This window comes from Mirounga leonina, unplaced genomic scaffold (genome assembly GCF_011800145.1).
Source record: "Mirounga leonina isolate KUSES-001 unplaced genomic scaffold, KU_Mleo_1.0 Mir_127, whole genome shotgun sequence".
NCBI lineage: Eukaryota > Metazoa > Chordata > Mammalia > Carnivora > Phocidae > Mirounga > Mirounga leonina.
The window spans coordinates 79,300,889-79,316,235 of NW_023270316.1; the positions used below are offsets into that span (position 1 = coordinate 79,300,889).

The following is a 15,347-nucleotide window of genomic DNA, read 5'->3' on the forward strand; positions in this document are numbered from 1 at the left end:
TCCCTTGCACCCATCTGTTGTAATTACCTGGGCAGACTTATTCACTGGGGGGTGCATGATGAGGTATATTGGACAGTGAGTTTCAGACTGATGTGCAAGCACTCAATAAATCTTTTTGAGATGAATGTGGTAATGTGAGGAAAGAGGAATCAGAGGGGAGATCCAGGGATCACTTGGTGGGTGAGTGAGTGTGTACCGACTGAGCTCATTGTGACCTCGGAGAACCAGGACAGCCTGTTAGGGCAGAAAAGCTAACTTAGCTCAAGCCATAATAAAAAGGATAGTAAATGACAATGGCCACACCTCCAGCACCAGCAGGCCATCAGAGGTGAAGGCTGAGGAGAGGCTAGGGCCAAGCTGGGCAGGATCTGGTTGGGCTGACAAGGGAGGAGAGAGTGGGAAAGAGTGTAAACAAAGACCCTTGGCCAAAAGCAAGCGTGGGGTGTGCAGAATCGCGAGGAGACCAGCCTGACTGGAAGGGCACACATACCTCACATACTTGGGGAGCAGGAGGAAGAAGCTGGAAGGCTTGGAACAGTTGGGTTATACAGAATCATGAGAGTTGCTCTGAAGAGCTGGGACTGGCTTAGGCACAGAGCAGCCTTGTGATGTGGTGGAAATGCTGCTTTTGGAGGGTAATTGGAAGGTTCTTTCTATATTGAAGATGGCTTAGGGAGGGGAACAACTACTTCACAGAATTGTGGCAGTATTCCAAGTATAGGCGACCAGAGCCTTGGTGAGACTGAGGGTCCTAGACTGAGAGCAGGGAAAGTCCTCTTTTTGAGCAAGAGTAGTTTAGAGTGGGGGTAACAGACTTGCTTAGGGAGCTGAGAACAAAGGGGGAGTCATAGATGCCTGCTGGATTCTATGTGCTGAGAAGAGGGACTGCTTGGACCACCATTCACATGACTATGGTTGTGGACGTCCGGATGTCCTCCTACTGAAGTACAATGGAAAGTGGAGATTGGTCATAAAATACAGAGACTTAGACCCACAGAACATGGAAGAAAACCGGTCATGTCTAGCTACCACTCAAATATAGGAAATGTCCTTTATTTGGGACCTTAACTGAAGCATCCAAATACCAAGTTCCATGAAACATGGTCCTTTCTTTGCTTCTGTGACATTTACATGTCTGCAAAAAGGACTCTTAGAAACTGTAAACCACTTATTAGATTGTTAGTTGCTTCAGTGAAAGGTGTAAGCCTCTTGCTTGAAAACTTCCAATTTCTAACCAGAGATTTCACTTCTAAGTCAGGTAAAATAAAAAAAAAGGAACAACGAAGTCAAATTGTTAAGAAAATACCTCCTAAATCCTTTAATGAGACTTCTACCCATATCTCTTAATTTTAAACTACCTGATGGATGAGACTACACCTTATTCACACCTAACAAGTACTAGTAGTTCAGCCAGTGACTGTTGAATAATGACATTTCTCCTACCATTCCAGGATTGTTCGCTTTCACTTCTTTAATCAAAGGCAAACAGCAATAGCCAAAGTAAGCTCAGACTTTATTTCAAAAATTAATGTCTTACTACTTTTGTAGATTATTTTATACCAAAGCCAACATTAACTAAAGCAGATGAAATCACCCAAGTTGACCATCTTTGGAATTTTATCCTTTCTTTTGTGCTGGTGCTGCGCACTGTTTAATCATTCCATTGAGCTCAAGGGGAGTGGGGAAAAAAGCATCTGAACGATTCAACCTAAGCTGGACGGACAGTCCCTAAGTAATCCAGAACCATTTACGGGCTTTGAGGAGCTCCAGTTTCCCTTCAGCCCTGCAGGCCAGGCAGGAGAAGCCCGGTGCGTCAGCCCACATGCCACCGCCTCAGCTTTGTGCTCCAGTCACCTGCGACTCTGGCCAGACAGGAAATAGGATAAAGGAAGAGGAAGCCCATTCATGCCTCTGAAAGGCTGGGGCAAAAGTGGATAGTCAGCAATTGCGAAAGACTGCTGCCTCCACCCCTCCGCGGGAGAACCGGCAGCCAAGGAGTTTCCACATCACATAGTGTCTCTTGGGCACCTTTTCCCATGGGGGGGGTGAGGAGCTTCAGGTCAGCTCAGCACGGGTGGGTGAGCATGTTCTCTCAGTGTGCAGGTAGTTCGAGTGGGCTTCCTAGCCGGAGCCAGGAGAGTGACAGGCTCCTGAAGAGGGGTGTTAATGTGGTCCTTCTCTGTATCCCCGACGGTCTTCCTCTCAAATGTTTTTTGTGTTGCCTTTGCTTGTCTGCCTCATCTCCCTGTGGATGTGTAGGGGGGCTCAGAGATGGCCATTGGTGGCTGGTGATTCTCTGAAGGTTAAGTTTGGTTGCATTCTCTCTTGGTACTTACATCTATGTTAGCAGTCAAAGCAGCCGTTTTCTACTGATCGTTTCAGCTGTACTTCACAACCTTTTTTCACTTGGGGACATGTTGGTGCCACGGAGCTGATGGAGCTGCTTTAGCCCCTCGGATGCTCTTGGTGCTACTCTGATGGGCGCCCTGTAGATGATGCTGCCTAGGAAGGACGCACATCTGCTCTGGGATTACAGTCTTTTTTTAAAATTTTTTATTATTATGTTATGCTAATCAGCATACATTACATCATTAGCTTTTGATGTAGTTGGGATTACAGTCTTGAGTGGAAACAGTTCCTAAACACACAGCTCTCAGATAGGTTACTAGTCAGCCACGGAGCTATAACACAGCCTGGAAGTAAATCAGGCCCTCCCCGCAGAAGGTGCCCAGAGTGTTCCCATCGAGCAGTCCTTGCCCACGCTCGCACCTTCTCCGACTCCCCCTCCCACCTGACTCGGAACCATTTGCCCTCCTGTTGATGGTCATTTGAATGTTGGCCTGTTTATGGAGAACACATGCGTGTGTGTGCAAGCAGTGCCTGTTTCATGTCGCCAGCTGCTGTCTCCCCCCACTGCCCTGTCTGTGGAGGGTGACTTCAGGAAGGGGGTGGTGGGCTTATAACTAACCGAAGGGCCTTACAACCTAAAGTCTCAAAACAGTGAGGGATTAACTCCTCTCAGCGGGCTGTAAGCAAGACAGCCCTTCATTTTTACCGTCCTCTCCTGAAGAGGAAGAGGAGTTCACTGGGTCAGGAGTGCCCCCTCCCCAGCAGGGCTGTGAGAATGGATTGCAAACCGCCACACCTGTCTTCTGGGAAAAGGGACGGTCTGCCTTTCCTCTGTGAGTTTAACTCTGTTTAATGTGCTGCAGAGAAAATAAACGAAGCCTCTGTGTTGGACGTGCTGTGCTATCGCGGCGATCACACGCCTCCCGGGCTCTGGTCCAGATTCTGGGCAGGCTTTTCACGAGGTGAACGGAGAATGCGCCCCTTGTACCACCCCGCTCAACCTGAGCTCTCAAAGAGCCTCGCAGGCCAGGCCCTCTCTTGTGCCTGCAGCAAAGCACGCCCCGCTCTCTGGCCGGCTGAGCCCAGGACCATCTCCTGTAACCTTTAAAGAAGTTGCCCCCTTTCCTCCTTTGTTTGTTCTTCCCACTTCTTGAAGGCATGTTTCTGAGTCTAACTCACAGACTCCAACAGCAGAAGGCCCAGGTCCTACCGTCCGTGTCAGAAACAGAATAGCAGTCAGGAAATAGCCATTCCTTTCCTGTTTAAAAGAGTTGCTTTCTGGGGCGCCTGGGTGGCTCAGTCTGTTGAGCGGCTGCCTTCGGCTCAGGTCATGATGTCAGGGTCCTGGGATTGAGTTCCACATCGGGCTCCCTGTTCAGCCTGCTTCTCCCTCTCCCTGTGCCCCTCCCCCTCCCCTTGCTTGTGGGCTCTCTCTCTCTGTCAAATAAACAAAATCTTAAAAAAGTCGCTTGCTTTGCTTACCTCTTGTCCTCTCTCATCCCCACCTCTCCTCTCTCTGCTGTGTTAAATTTAAGGGGCACCTGTCATTGTCACTGTTCATCTCTGAGCCTGTAGTAGAGATCAGGGTCCTTGTCCCAGACTGAGGTGCCATGGCAAGAACAACCCCATCCAGGCCCTCTGACTCTGGGAGGTCCTTTCTCAGAAGCTTATCGACTTGCGTGCATGGACACAGAAATATGAAAACTCGACCTGTTTTAGGACGCTCAAAGGGCTGGATCATGCAGTTGTATTTTAGTGGGTGGTGGGGAATCAGGATCCTGCGGGGTTTTGAGCTGCAGGTGGTATGATCAGCATCCTGTTTTTAGTTGTTGTTTTTGTTTTTTTTAATTTTAATTGTGATAAAATACACGTCAGATTTGTCATCTTAACCATTTCTAAGTACACAGTTTGGTGGCAGTAATAAGCACATACACACTGTCGTGCGGACCTCACCAGCATCCATTCAGACTTTCTGTCTTCTGAAACTGAAACTCTGTCCCCATTAGGCAGCAGCTCTCTGTTCCCCGGCCGCCAGCCCTGGCAGCCTTGGGTTCTCCTTTCTGTCTCTGGATTTGACAGGCCCCTGCCTGACAAAGGATCACCTTGGCAGTGGCAGAGGAGAATGAGCCTGGAGAGGGAGGCCAGTGAGGAGAGTGCCAGAATCTAAGTTGGAGGTGATGGCCTGAGCGAAGCGTGTGGTAGCAGGAATGGGTTTTCTGAGAGCTGTAAATAGAACTGACAGAATCACTGATGGGGAGTGAGGGAGGCAAGGCAGACACAGGCACCAAGGATACTGCTCATGGTATGAACTTGGGTGTTGGGGTTGTGATGGTGTTCTCATCAAGATGGGGTGCTAGGAAGAGGACCCAGGGTTTTAGGGTGGGAGAGACGGGAGTTTAATTTGTGATAGGTTGAGTGTATGCTCGTTGGCTATCCTAGGGGTGTGTCCAGTGCACAATTACGGGCCTGGAGTGGGAAGGGAGCTCCCTGTGAGATCTCAGCATTTTGGGGTGGGGATGACACCCTGGGAGCTGCTGAGCTCTGCCCAGAGCCAGAGAGTGGGCACAGAGGGAGGCTAGTGGTGGCAGGCTGGGAGCACCACCATTTAAGGAGAGTGTGGGCAGGAGGAGAGCCTGTGAGGAATACTTGCATTAGGAAACTAGCAAGTTGTACCTACAAATGCTTTTTAACTGTAGTCTCAATCTGTGTTTTTGCTACCCATGAGGCTTGCAACATTGAAAGATACACATACTTCCAGTTCTTACAATTCTGTAACACAGCCTGGAAGTAAAAGTAAAAAAGAGGTAGACATTTTTATAAGAGTTCAGTATAGGCAGGAGACAAGTGATTCAGTTGAGGCACTGATATATAATTTACTTATTTGAAAACAGGTGTCATCCTCTCTTGCTTTCTAAGAGGGCTGACAGAGTGACCAGGGCAGGCCGAGAGCAGAAGGAGTCTCTGAAGCTAAGCTGTGTGTGGACCAGAGGCCTCTCTCCTAAGCAGTGTCCTAGGAGAAAGAAAGTTTTCTTTCCTTTCTCTGTAGAAGTCATTTTATTTTATTTTATTTTTTAAAGATTTTATTTATTTATTTGAGAGAGAGAATGAGATATAGAGAGAGAGCATGAGAGGGGGGAGGGTCAGAGGGAGAAGCAGACTCCCTGCTGAGCAGGGAGCCCGATGCGGGACTCAATCCCCGGACTCCAGGATCATGACCTGAGCCGAAGGCAGATGCTTAACGACTGAGCCACCCAGGCACCCCTGTAGAAGTCATTTTAAAATGGATGCTTCTTGAAGTGACTATAAGATTCTATCAGTTTTTGTCCTTATCTCAAGGAAACATTATTTAAAAGTGTCATTTGGGGAACAATTTACTGCAGTGCATTTGGCTTTTCATGGTGAGGCTAATCAGGTTCTACCAAGCAGCATTTTCTCTGGACCCAGGATAATTCTCTTTGGGAATGTTCAAGAACAGTTTCTCAAAGTACACCAAGAAAACCAGAGCCCAAAGTATGAGTGCTGGGCTAGGCAAACATTTCCGTTAGGGCCTACTCACAGTGGACCGACCTTCCCATCTTAGGCCGTGTCCTGATGTCAAGGCTGCGGTAGAGTTCTGATGCTGTGTGGTTTCTAGGTGAGATTGGATGTGGGGGTGTGGGGTAGACATTTGAGGCTTAACATGGAGAAGTTAAGGAAATACCAAGTTTGGGAAGATGCTGTCAATGATTTTTAATAGCGACAGAGTAGAATAGCAAGAGCCTGCGGTGACTCTTGTGGAGGGAGTGGCTCTGGAGGCTGGCTGGGTGTAGGTAGAAGCCTATGAGGGCTAAACAGCGGGTTGCTGAGAAATCCCCCGGGGAGTTCAGGGGTTTGCAATTAGCTCTGAATGCACAGGATGGTCATCCGCACCTTCAAATTTCAACCTCATATGTTTGGTATTGACTTTTCTATAAATCACAGAATTCTGTGCTCAGGTTTTTTCTTTCCCTCCTTTGTGGATTACTTTATATTTCAAGTTCCTTGTCATTGGATGCTAAATCTAAAGAGGCCTTTCCAAAGACAAATCTGCCCCATCTGACCATTCGAGATAGGCAAGTAGGGTCTGCCAGAACAGCACCCCAACTCCAGAGCTGTCTTTTGACCCTCTCCCCTTCTGTGTCTCTCATTAGGTAAATCCACCATATCATGTGCCATTGGTTGAGCTGGTCCCACACCCGGAGACGGCCCCTGCGACAGTGGACAGAACCTATGCCCTGATGCAGAAGATTGGGCAGTCCCCAGTCAGAGTCATGAAGGAGATTGATGGCTTTGCCCTGAATCGCCTCCAGTACGCCGTCATCAGTGAGGCCTGGCGGCTTGTGGAGGTGCGTGGGCTGCTTCCAGCCTCTGGCAGCTGGAGGGGAAGGTGGCAGCAGTGTCCTGGGGCCGCGTGGAGGTGGGGGGGTAGTGGATGGGAACGTCAACTCTCCGTCCTGCTTGCTCTGTTCTGGGGACCGGGGGCAAGCTCTTCTCTCAGGTTCAGTCAATGGGCAAGGAAAATGAAACGTAAGGTAGCAATTCATTGTATGTTTCAGAGATTCCTCTGTTACAGTAAGTTATTTGATATTCACACCTGATGATAGACTTCTCTGTTTCCTGCCCTTTCATACCATTACCACATAATTATCTCTGTGTGACACATTGCGTTTTCTCACAGTGTCAGGTTTTCCCCCCAGTTTTATAATTTTTCAAGAGGAGGAAAAACTATATTTTGAGTAAACTTGTATCCTCTAAAGAGACCCAGTTTATTTCAAGAGCTTGAGGAGGAAACAATGGGTAAGCCTTAAACTTGTTAGCAATATGCTCATCTTACATATAAATACATTATACACATACACACACACACACACACACACTTAGCCTTGTCCTTTCATTAAAAGATTTTATACGTGACTTTAAAGATCACCTTGTTGCATACATGTATATGAAGGACCTAGTGCTGGGCAGGATAGACAATCCAAGTGGCCCCAGGATTTCAGTGAATAGTCCAGGGGTCTCGGGCTCAGACCATCTGGTTTCTGTTCACTTGCTTGCTGATGATTCCCCAGCTTCTGCATGGGTAAACAACACTGTCTGTCCACTCTCCTGTTGCAGAGACATGGTAGCATGAGTGAGGGTCTGTCCAGGTACAAGAGGCAGAGGGGAATGGAGCTCAGGCTGAATTGTCTGCTCCTGGAATAGGCCCACTCCTTGGCTAAACTCCTGTGGGAGTCTGCCAATCCCAGCCTGAGACAGGAACTAGGAGGCCGGCCTCTGGGCATTGTGTTTTAGCTTCCCAGTGCATGATGTATGTGTTGTTCTCAGGTCGTGGTTCTGGTGTTCTGTCCCATCCCTGTTAGACTCATCATCTGACCCAACTGCTGTATGCATTTATCACATAAAGCTACAATTCTGTGTCTTCACTGCTTAAATCCACTTAATGCTTCTATATCGTCAAGCTGGGATTTCCACTGTTAAGTTTGTAGTTTTAATTTTCTCAAATTGTGGGATGTTTTTGAGTATCAGTCAGTAGTAGAATATTTTAAAGACACACAGAACTGAAAGCACCCCCGTGGAACTGTGTTTAAAATATTTCCACTTGTCTAGAATAGGGGAGCACTTGAACAGACCACAGGAAAAGCTCAATATGACAGTAAAACACTGTGAGGGGTTTTAAGGCAGTTTTTACTTTTGTTTGTGAGGTATCTTAGTGCCCCAAAGAGATAAAAGCCCTGAGGTAAATCTTGCTTTCTCCAATCAGAATGATGTGAGCCAACTCAAGGGAAAAACTTGGAGGTTCTGGTATAATGGAATTAGGTGGGAGTTCTACACAAAGAGTTCTCTCTGTGTTGACCACAAAGTGGAACCAGCTGCAGTGTGGAAGCTCCAGGTTTGGAAGAGCGGTGGAGGATTCCAATGTCCCCCTTTACTGGTTGGACGTGGAGGGAGGGTTGGAAGGGTTATTGAATTTGGCCGCTCTGGGTGTTCTCATTGCCTCATTTTGTCCGCCCTCCTTTTGATTGTCCTGTGTCCAGGGGCTGATGGTGGACTGAGTATATTCATGTTACTGGCAGGCAGGAGTGTTCTCAGGGATGACATACCTAAGAATCCCGCATGTGTCTCTACATTGGCTGCTGTGGGACTCATGTGCCTGGAGTCCCTGTAAGGTACCGAGTGCTAAAATCCAGCAGGATAATCCAGTTTGTGACAAATTGAGAAGAGGCTACAGAAATGAGAAGATAAAGTGTGGATAGAACCTCAAGAATTTTCTTTGGTGAATGGGTAGAAGATAACTCACTTTTAAAAATAAAGATGATCTACAGACAGAATTCAGGCAGGTGTAGAAACCGCAGGCCCCTCTCTGCAGGGTGGTGTGAGGTGGGAATAGAGCGGCAGGCATCCCTGAGCTCCGCTGAGACGTAAGTGCCAGGTGGAGTGTTTCAGCTGTGGGGCAGGGGCTCACAGAGGGACAGCGCGGAGGGGGTAACGTCACCAGTGTGGCGCCCCAGGGGCTGTTACCCTTGCTGCTCGGAGACGCCTGCTCGTTGGCCAACCAGACATGGGAGGGCTACTAGCACACCGGCCGTGCGCCTGCTCCCAAAGTCGTTGCTTCTGAAGGCAGAGAAGCTGCAGGCGTGGGCTCTGAACATCCACACAGCGGGCCCTGCTTTCCTTAGGTTCGGGGGCTAGCAGAGCCAGAGAGAACTCTTCCCCGGCTGCCCTAAGTAGTCATAGGTTCCTCCCTCTGAGTTCTCAACACTGCAGCCCAGCAGACACACAAAAGGCACGTTTTTCTTCCTCCGCCCACCTCCCATCACCCTCCCCTTGGGAATAGTGGATCGGTATTTCTGCCCATTAGGTGGGTTGGTTTAAGAAGGCTTGACTTTATCACATGAATTTCTTGAAGGAAAACCTGTGCCGCCTGTGGTCTGTTTCCACTTAAGACATGAAAGTCAGGCAAGGTGAGAAAACCTCTCGCAAGCCCCACCTTGCTCTGTGCAAATCTGCATGCATGTGCTGAGCCCCAGTCAGGGCTGGGGTTAAACGACACCCTTTTGACTCACGATTTCAGAGCCAGTTGAACTTGAATTTAGATTTTAGGGTGTTCCAGGTTTACCTCAAAACATTTAAGGGCAACTTTAAAAAGGAGCTGAATTGGGGAGGTTTTACATTAAAAATTGAAGATTTTTATACTTCTTAAGTTCAAAAGATCCAAAGATCTTTCGGAGTTTATCTTTCCAAGACATTCTCCTTCTGGGGTGGGTTTCACGTGTGGGCCAAAGCACTAAGGCTCAGTCTTGACGTAGAGAACACAAGGAGCTGAGATGAGCAGTGTTGCCCTACTCAAGGACTCACTATGGGAGCTTCAGTCTCACTCCTTTCTTGATGCACAGAGCAAGTTGAAATTTGGCAGAACCTTTTCTCTTTGACCCAAACTAGGGCTGATGTGCTTTCAGGTATGAAAGCTACAAGGTGACTTGGTTGCAGAGCACTGAGACACCTTGTGCAGCATATGGGCCTGCATGCCGCTGTCTGGGCTTCTCGGGTGTGCGTCGGGGTGGACTGAGGAATACTGTCCCATGTTGTCTGTGTGTAAACCGCTCTGCACAAATCATGTCCGAGCGTGAATCTCCAGGGGTCCTACCCACGAGTTTGGGTATGACCTGCAGTGGGTCAGCAGGGGGCTGGCCAGAACGATGGCTTGCGTTTCCGCTCAGCCATGGCGGTGTCTTAACTCGGTGGTCAGGGGAGCAGAAGGGTGCTGTTTGGCCACTTGCTAATTTTATTGGATCTGATGGGTTAGATCGATTGATTTCCCCATGTTGATGCAGCCTCGCATACCTGGAATAAATACCACTGGGAGTGTAATTCTTTCTAGACCTTGCTGGAGTCAGTTTGCTTATGTTTTGTCGAGAATTTTTTCTAAGTTCAGAAGAAATATTGGTTTGTAGTTTTGTGGGGTTTTTTTTTAATGTCTTTATTTGATTTTGATATCAAGGTAACACTGCATTAGCCAACAGGGTTGCATAATATGCATAATATGAATTGGGAAGTTTTCCCTCTTTATTTTCTGGAAGAGATTATAAAGTTTTTGTTAATTCTTCTTTAAATGTTTGATAGAATTCTCCAGTGAAACCACCTGGGCCTGGGAGGGCCCTTTTCCAAGATATTTTTAATGACAGGTTCAGCTTCTTTTGTGGTTATTAAGAATCATTCAGGTTGTCTGTTTCATCTTGGTTGAGTTTTGGTGGCTTGTGGTTTTTAAGAAATTGTTCCATTTCTTCTGAGTTGTTGAATTCATGAGCTTAAAGTTGTTTGCGGTACTCTCAAATCCTCTTAGTGTCTTTAGGGTCTGTAGTGATATCCCTGGTTTCATTCCTGATGTGGGGGATTTGTGTCTGCTCTCTTTTTATTCTTGTCAGTCTTGCTAGAGCTTATCAATTTAATGACTGTTTTTGAAGAAGCAACTTTTTGTTTCATTGATTTTCTTTATGGTGTTCCTGTTTTGAGTTTCATTCACCAACTCTGGAGGGTGTATTTTAATACTTGCAGTCAAGCATGGGTGAGAAATTCTAAGAAGGGTAGAGCAGGGAAAGGTAAGGGAGGCTCCTGTGCAGACCTGCCCATTCGAGAGAGAGAGAGGTGAGCTGCAGACATCATTTCCTGGTCAGCAAGAGAAAGTGCTGGGAATAAGACACACCTTGTCTTCGTGGCAGCCTAGACCATGACACAGTCTTGCCATCAACTGTGATTTTTGTCTGGCCCCACACAGCTGTGTAAGCTCGGCAAAGACAAGGGCTGTCTGGGAGCAAGATGGGCAGCCAGGCATCTGATGGGACAAGGTTGCTGGGTTCTGTTGCATTGTCTCACCGATGCTCACCCCATGTGTTCCCTTCCAGTTTGGCTTCAGAATTGGGATGGAGCAGCCCTTTGTAGGCTTGGAAGTGCCAGATGGACAAGTCCGGCTACAGTCTAGTAGCCCAAGATTAGGTTACTAGGGGACAAGATCCTGTTGGCCAGGAATGTGATTTTAAATCAGTATTCTTAAGTTAATGATCACAGTAAAGGAAGTTGTGTTGTGATCATAAACCCTCACCCAGACAACAGCTGAGCTGGTACTGCCCATAAATTCTTGCCCCTTCCAGGTAGGGTAGGTGGAGGTGAGCTGGAGTGAATCATGAAGCCATCAGCAGATTCTCAGCCTGTTGGAATGTGTTGATAATGAACTTTGGAAATTGCTTATCTCAGGTTTTATTCACCCTTCTGAGCAATATAATTGCGAGGCTAGATTTCTTTTCTTCCCGCCCTGAGCTGCAGAAATTCAGTTTTCGGTCTCTTGTCAGGCAGGTGTAGTTTATGGGATGTGGATCTAATTCCTTTTATGAAGAATCGTTTCAGTTAATAAAGTGTATCTCAGAGATCATGTAGTAAAATTAACTGAGGAAACTTTTTATGATAAACTCATTCAGGGGTTTCTGTTGAATATAATTATGAGACTATAACAGAGGAATTAGGAGTCTTAGCACAGAGAACCCCTGAGGATTGTCTACTCATCAGTAACTTCAGTTTGTATAGAATTTAGAAGTTTACAAAGCACTTTCCTTTAAATTTTTCATGATTTACAGTTATTTGCAGTTCATCCCATCTTAAAACCATGAGAGGTACATTGTTATTTTTGCCCTTACAGATTAAGATACTGGCTCAAGAGGGTGAGTGGTTGGGGTGCCTGGGTGGCTCAGTCGTTAAGCGTCTGCCTTCGGCTCAGGTCATCATGATCCCAGGGTCCTGGAATCGAGTCCCACATCAGGCTCCCTGCTCAGGGGGAAGCCTGCTTCTCCCTCTCCCACTCCCCCTGCTTGTGTTCCTGCTTTTGCTATCTCTCTCTCTCTGTCAAATAAATAAATAAAATCTTAAAAAAAAAAAGAGGGTGAGTGAGTGATCCACATTCTGCAGTCTGGTAGGGGTCCACACCTGTGCCACCTCTGCCCTTCAGTGTCTGCACCTGTAAATGGAGGCGCCAGTGGATCTGGTTCTCCTTGGGAGGTGATGAGGATTGGATGGGGTCATGCATGTAAAGGGCTTAGAGCATGCCTGGCATAAAGTAATGGTTTGGTAAGTGTTACAGATGTGGTCCTGGTAATGATGCCCATGTTTTCTGAGTCCCTGAATCCTGTGTAATTTTTTGTTCGCAAGAGCTGCCACCAGTCTGTTAGTTCTGAGCTGAAATGTGGGGGATTTCATCCTGGCTACAAACATGAGGCTCCTGGAAGGCAGCAGGGGCCTCACCTGGGAGCTCATTAGAAATGCAGCACCTGAGGGCCCACCCCCAGACCTGCAGAACCAGACTCTGCGTTTTAATAAGCTCTGCAGGACATTCCTGTGCTCCTTGAAGCTGGAGGAGCCCTGGCTCTCTCCCCCGTGAGACCCTAATCTCAAAGTCTTGATGTGTTGTATTTCATCTGTTTTAAGGTATAACTTTTTTTTTTTTTTAACATTTTAACATCTTAGTTTTATGGGCAGCATTTTATTCCTTAATAGAACATTAAAGACTAATTTAACTTTCAGTTGATCCAGTCTTAGTTTCAGTGAGATAGAGTATATTCTCTGTCCTTTTTGTCTCTTCTCCTTCCATGTTCTTCTGTCTCTGTATGTCCCATTATTTCCAACTCTCTCTACCTGACTCAGGCTCATGATAGATAAACATGCAATTCTAACCAGCTTCTGCTTAGTGGAGAGACTGTTGTTACCTGGTCACTTTCTAAGCCATGATTTCCAGTCCTAGTCTTGTGACATTGAATACCTCTAGTTATCCCAGAAGTTTTTTGAAAATCAACTTTAAAAAAGGATTTAATTCACTTCAGTTAAAACACAAACACATTAGAACAAAAGAATGCTAGGTTGTAACTGCCCAGGAGATGTCAGTCATTATTCCAAATCACAGCTGGCCTTCCCCCGAGTCCCACGGAACTGGTTTGGGGATGGATGCCCACACGGCGTCTTCCTTGTCATGCTGGCCACACACTTTGCATCAGCCACCCTTATCTAGCCTTTTGGTTTCTGGAATAAGGATGCAAATCATGGCCAGGTTTTCCTCTTATTAGTCATGGGCCTGTGTGAACAGAAGTGGGTCCTTCCAGGGGTGACGGTCAGAAATGAGCAGGCTCCTTGCACTTGCAAATCCTGTGTACTTGTGCAGTGTGTGCTTGGTCTTGTATTGTCAGCCAGATGAATGAGCAGCCTGCTTCATCATGAATTGCCACACTTAAATTAGAATGTACAGTAAGCTCTTTTACAGAATGGGACGTGACACAAAAGGGAACCGATAGGGGTGAACATATTTCAAGGGCAAAGATGACGAAATTGTAAGCTTACTACTGTAACTCGAACATTTCTCTCACATGTGCTGTGATCATGTGGAGATGGGGGGTCATTTGATTTCTTCTCTCCTTTTATAAGCCAGTATTAGTGTAGGTCTGGTTCTCCAAGGTCACATTAATCCTCAGGAAGTTTACTTCCCACATATTCAGCATTCTGAGAAGGAAGCCATACCGGACAGTAAGCTGCCTCTGTGGCCCATAGTTTTCTGACAGCCTGGGGAGACCCAGCATTTCACTGGCCGCCCTTTTCCGTAAAATGTCCCCCTGTGTAAGTACCCTGTGACGAAGGAAGTATGTTTCCTACCAATCACTCCGCCTTCTGTCTGGAAGAGAAGCAGTACAAGACAGGGCTGTGAGGCTGGAAAGAAGAAAACAGAGCGGAGTCAGGCTGAGTCACTTGTTTCACTGGCTTTGGGAAGGCAGCAGTAGTCTTGTGGCTCGAGAGGCTCGACCAGAGGAAGCATGTTCCAAGCGGTCGCTCACAGGCACTTGGAAGGCAGGGTTACATTAGAAACTTTTCTTAGCAGGGAAGGTGTTGGAAACACTGTGGACTGTTCCAGGCTATGGCTAACCTGGAATGTGTCCAGTAGGAAAAAGTTGAGGCTTGATTCAGCAAAATATTATGGTCCAGACATTGGCAACATCTGTCTGTGTACTTGGCAAGAAGAGTCATGTAGGAGGGTGGGTCATGTAAAGGGAGGTTAAAGGCGCCAAGACAGACCCAAGCTCTTGCCCTCCACACCATACCCTCACCTCTAGGATTTTCTACATTTTATGTGTTTTAAAATTTAAACTTAAAAATTTAGTTTGGTTTTTTTTTTTAATTAAAGAGATAATGTATGAAGTGTCTGACTGAACCTCCTTGTGGTTGAAAAGAACCTGCCTGCAGCAGCCCTACTCCCTGGACTCCTGGATCTGGGAATTTCTTTACTTTGCTCTGAGCCTCACATCCTTCCAGAGTGATGCCATCTCTCTCTGCCTGTTCTTTTTTTTTTAATATTGTATTTATTTATTTGACAGACAGAGAGCACACAAGCAGGGGGCAGGGGTAGAGGGAGAGGGAGAAGCAGACTTTCCGCTGAGCAGGGAGCCCACTGCGGGGCTTGATCCCAGGACCCTGGGATCATGACCTGAGCTGAAGGCAGACGCTTAACGACTGAGCCACCAGGTGCCCCAGTTCTCTGTGCCTGTTTACTTCCTGGCCTGGGCCTCGCTTCGGGGCCCATCACACAGGAAGGCATGTTTCCTCTTACTTCCTGCCCTGTGCCCTCCTGTGCCCTTGCCTGCCTTGTGCTGTCTTTCCTTCTTTTGTGTCATCTGCTCAGCTTCAGGTGCTGCGTGCATGGAGTCCTGCAGCCTCCCATCTCCAGTGTGCCCTATTCTGCTCTGCATTTCTTTTTTCTTTCTCACCAAGGCAAAATTCACCCAGCAAAATTCTTTCTTAAGACATTTTTCTGCCATTTCTGCATCATTTATTCTACCTCCTGAAAATATAGCCCAGACATCGGTATTGATGAAGGGGACCTGTCTCCCACTCCTCCAGCACCTGAAACACGCTCACCTTTCCACCTTATTGATACGCCCTGGGCCCATTGTCCTGTG

The 15,347-nt window shown here is 47.1% G+C and overlaps 1 protein-coding gene across 3 annotated transcripts in view; it reads left to right on the forward strand.

The window, feature by feature from the left end:
• Positions 1-15,347, forward strand: part of CRYL1 (crystallin lambda 1) — a 138,180-nt gene that overhangs the window by 106,099 nt on the left and 16,734 nt on the right. For all 3 annotated transcript variants that reach the window (XM_035003740.1, XM_035003742.1, XM_035003741.1), the window contains one exon: positions 6,519-6,713. In XM_035003740.1, coding sequence (XP_034859631.1) covers positions 6,519-6,713 — 195 coding nt within the window. The remainder of the gene's footprint in view (positions 1-6,518; positions 6,714-15,347) is intronic.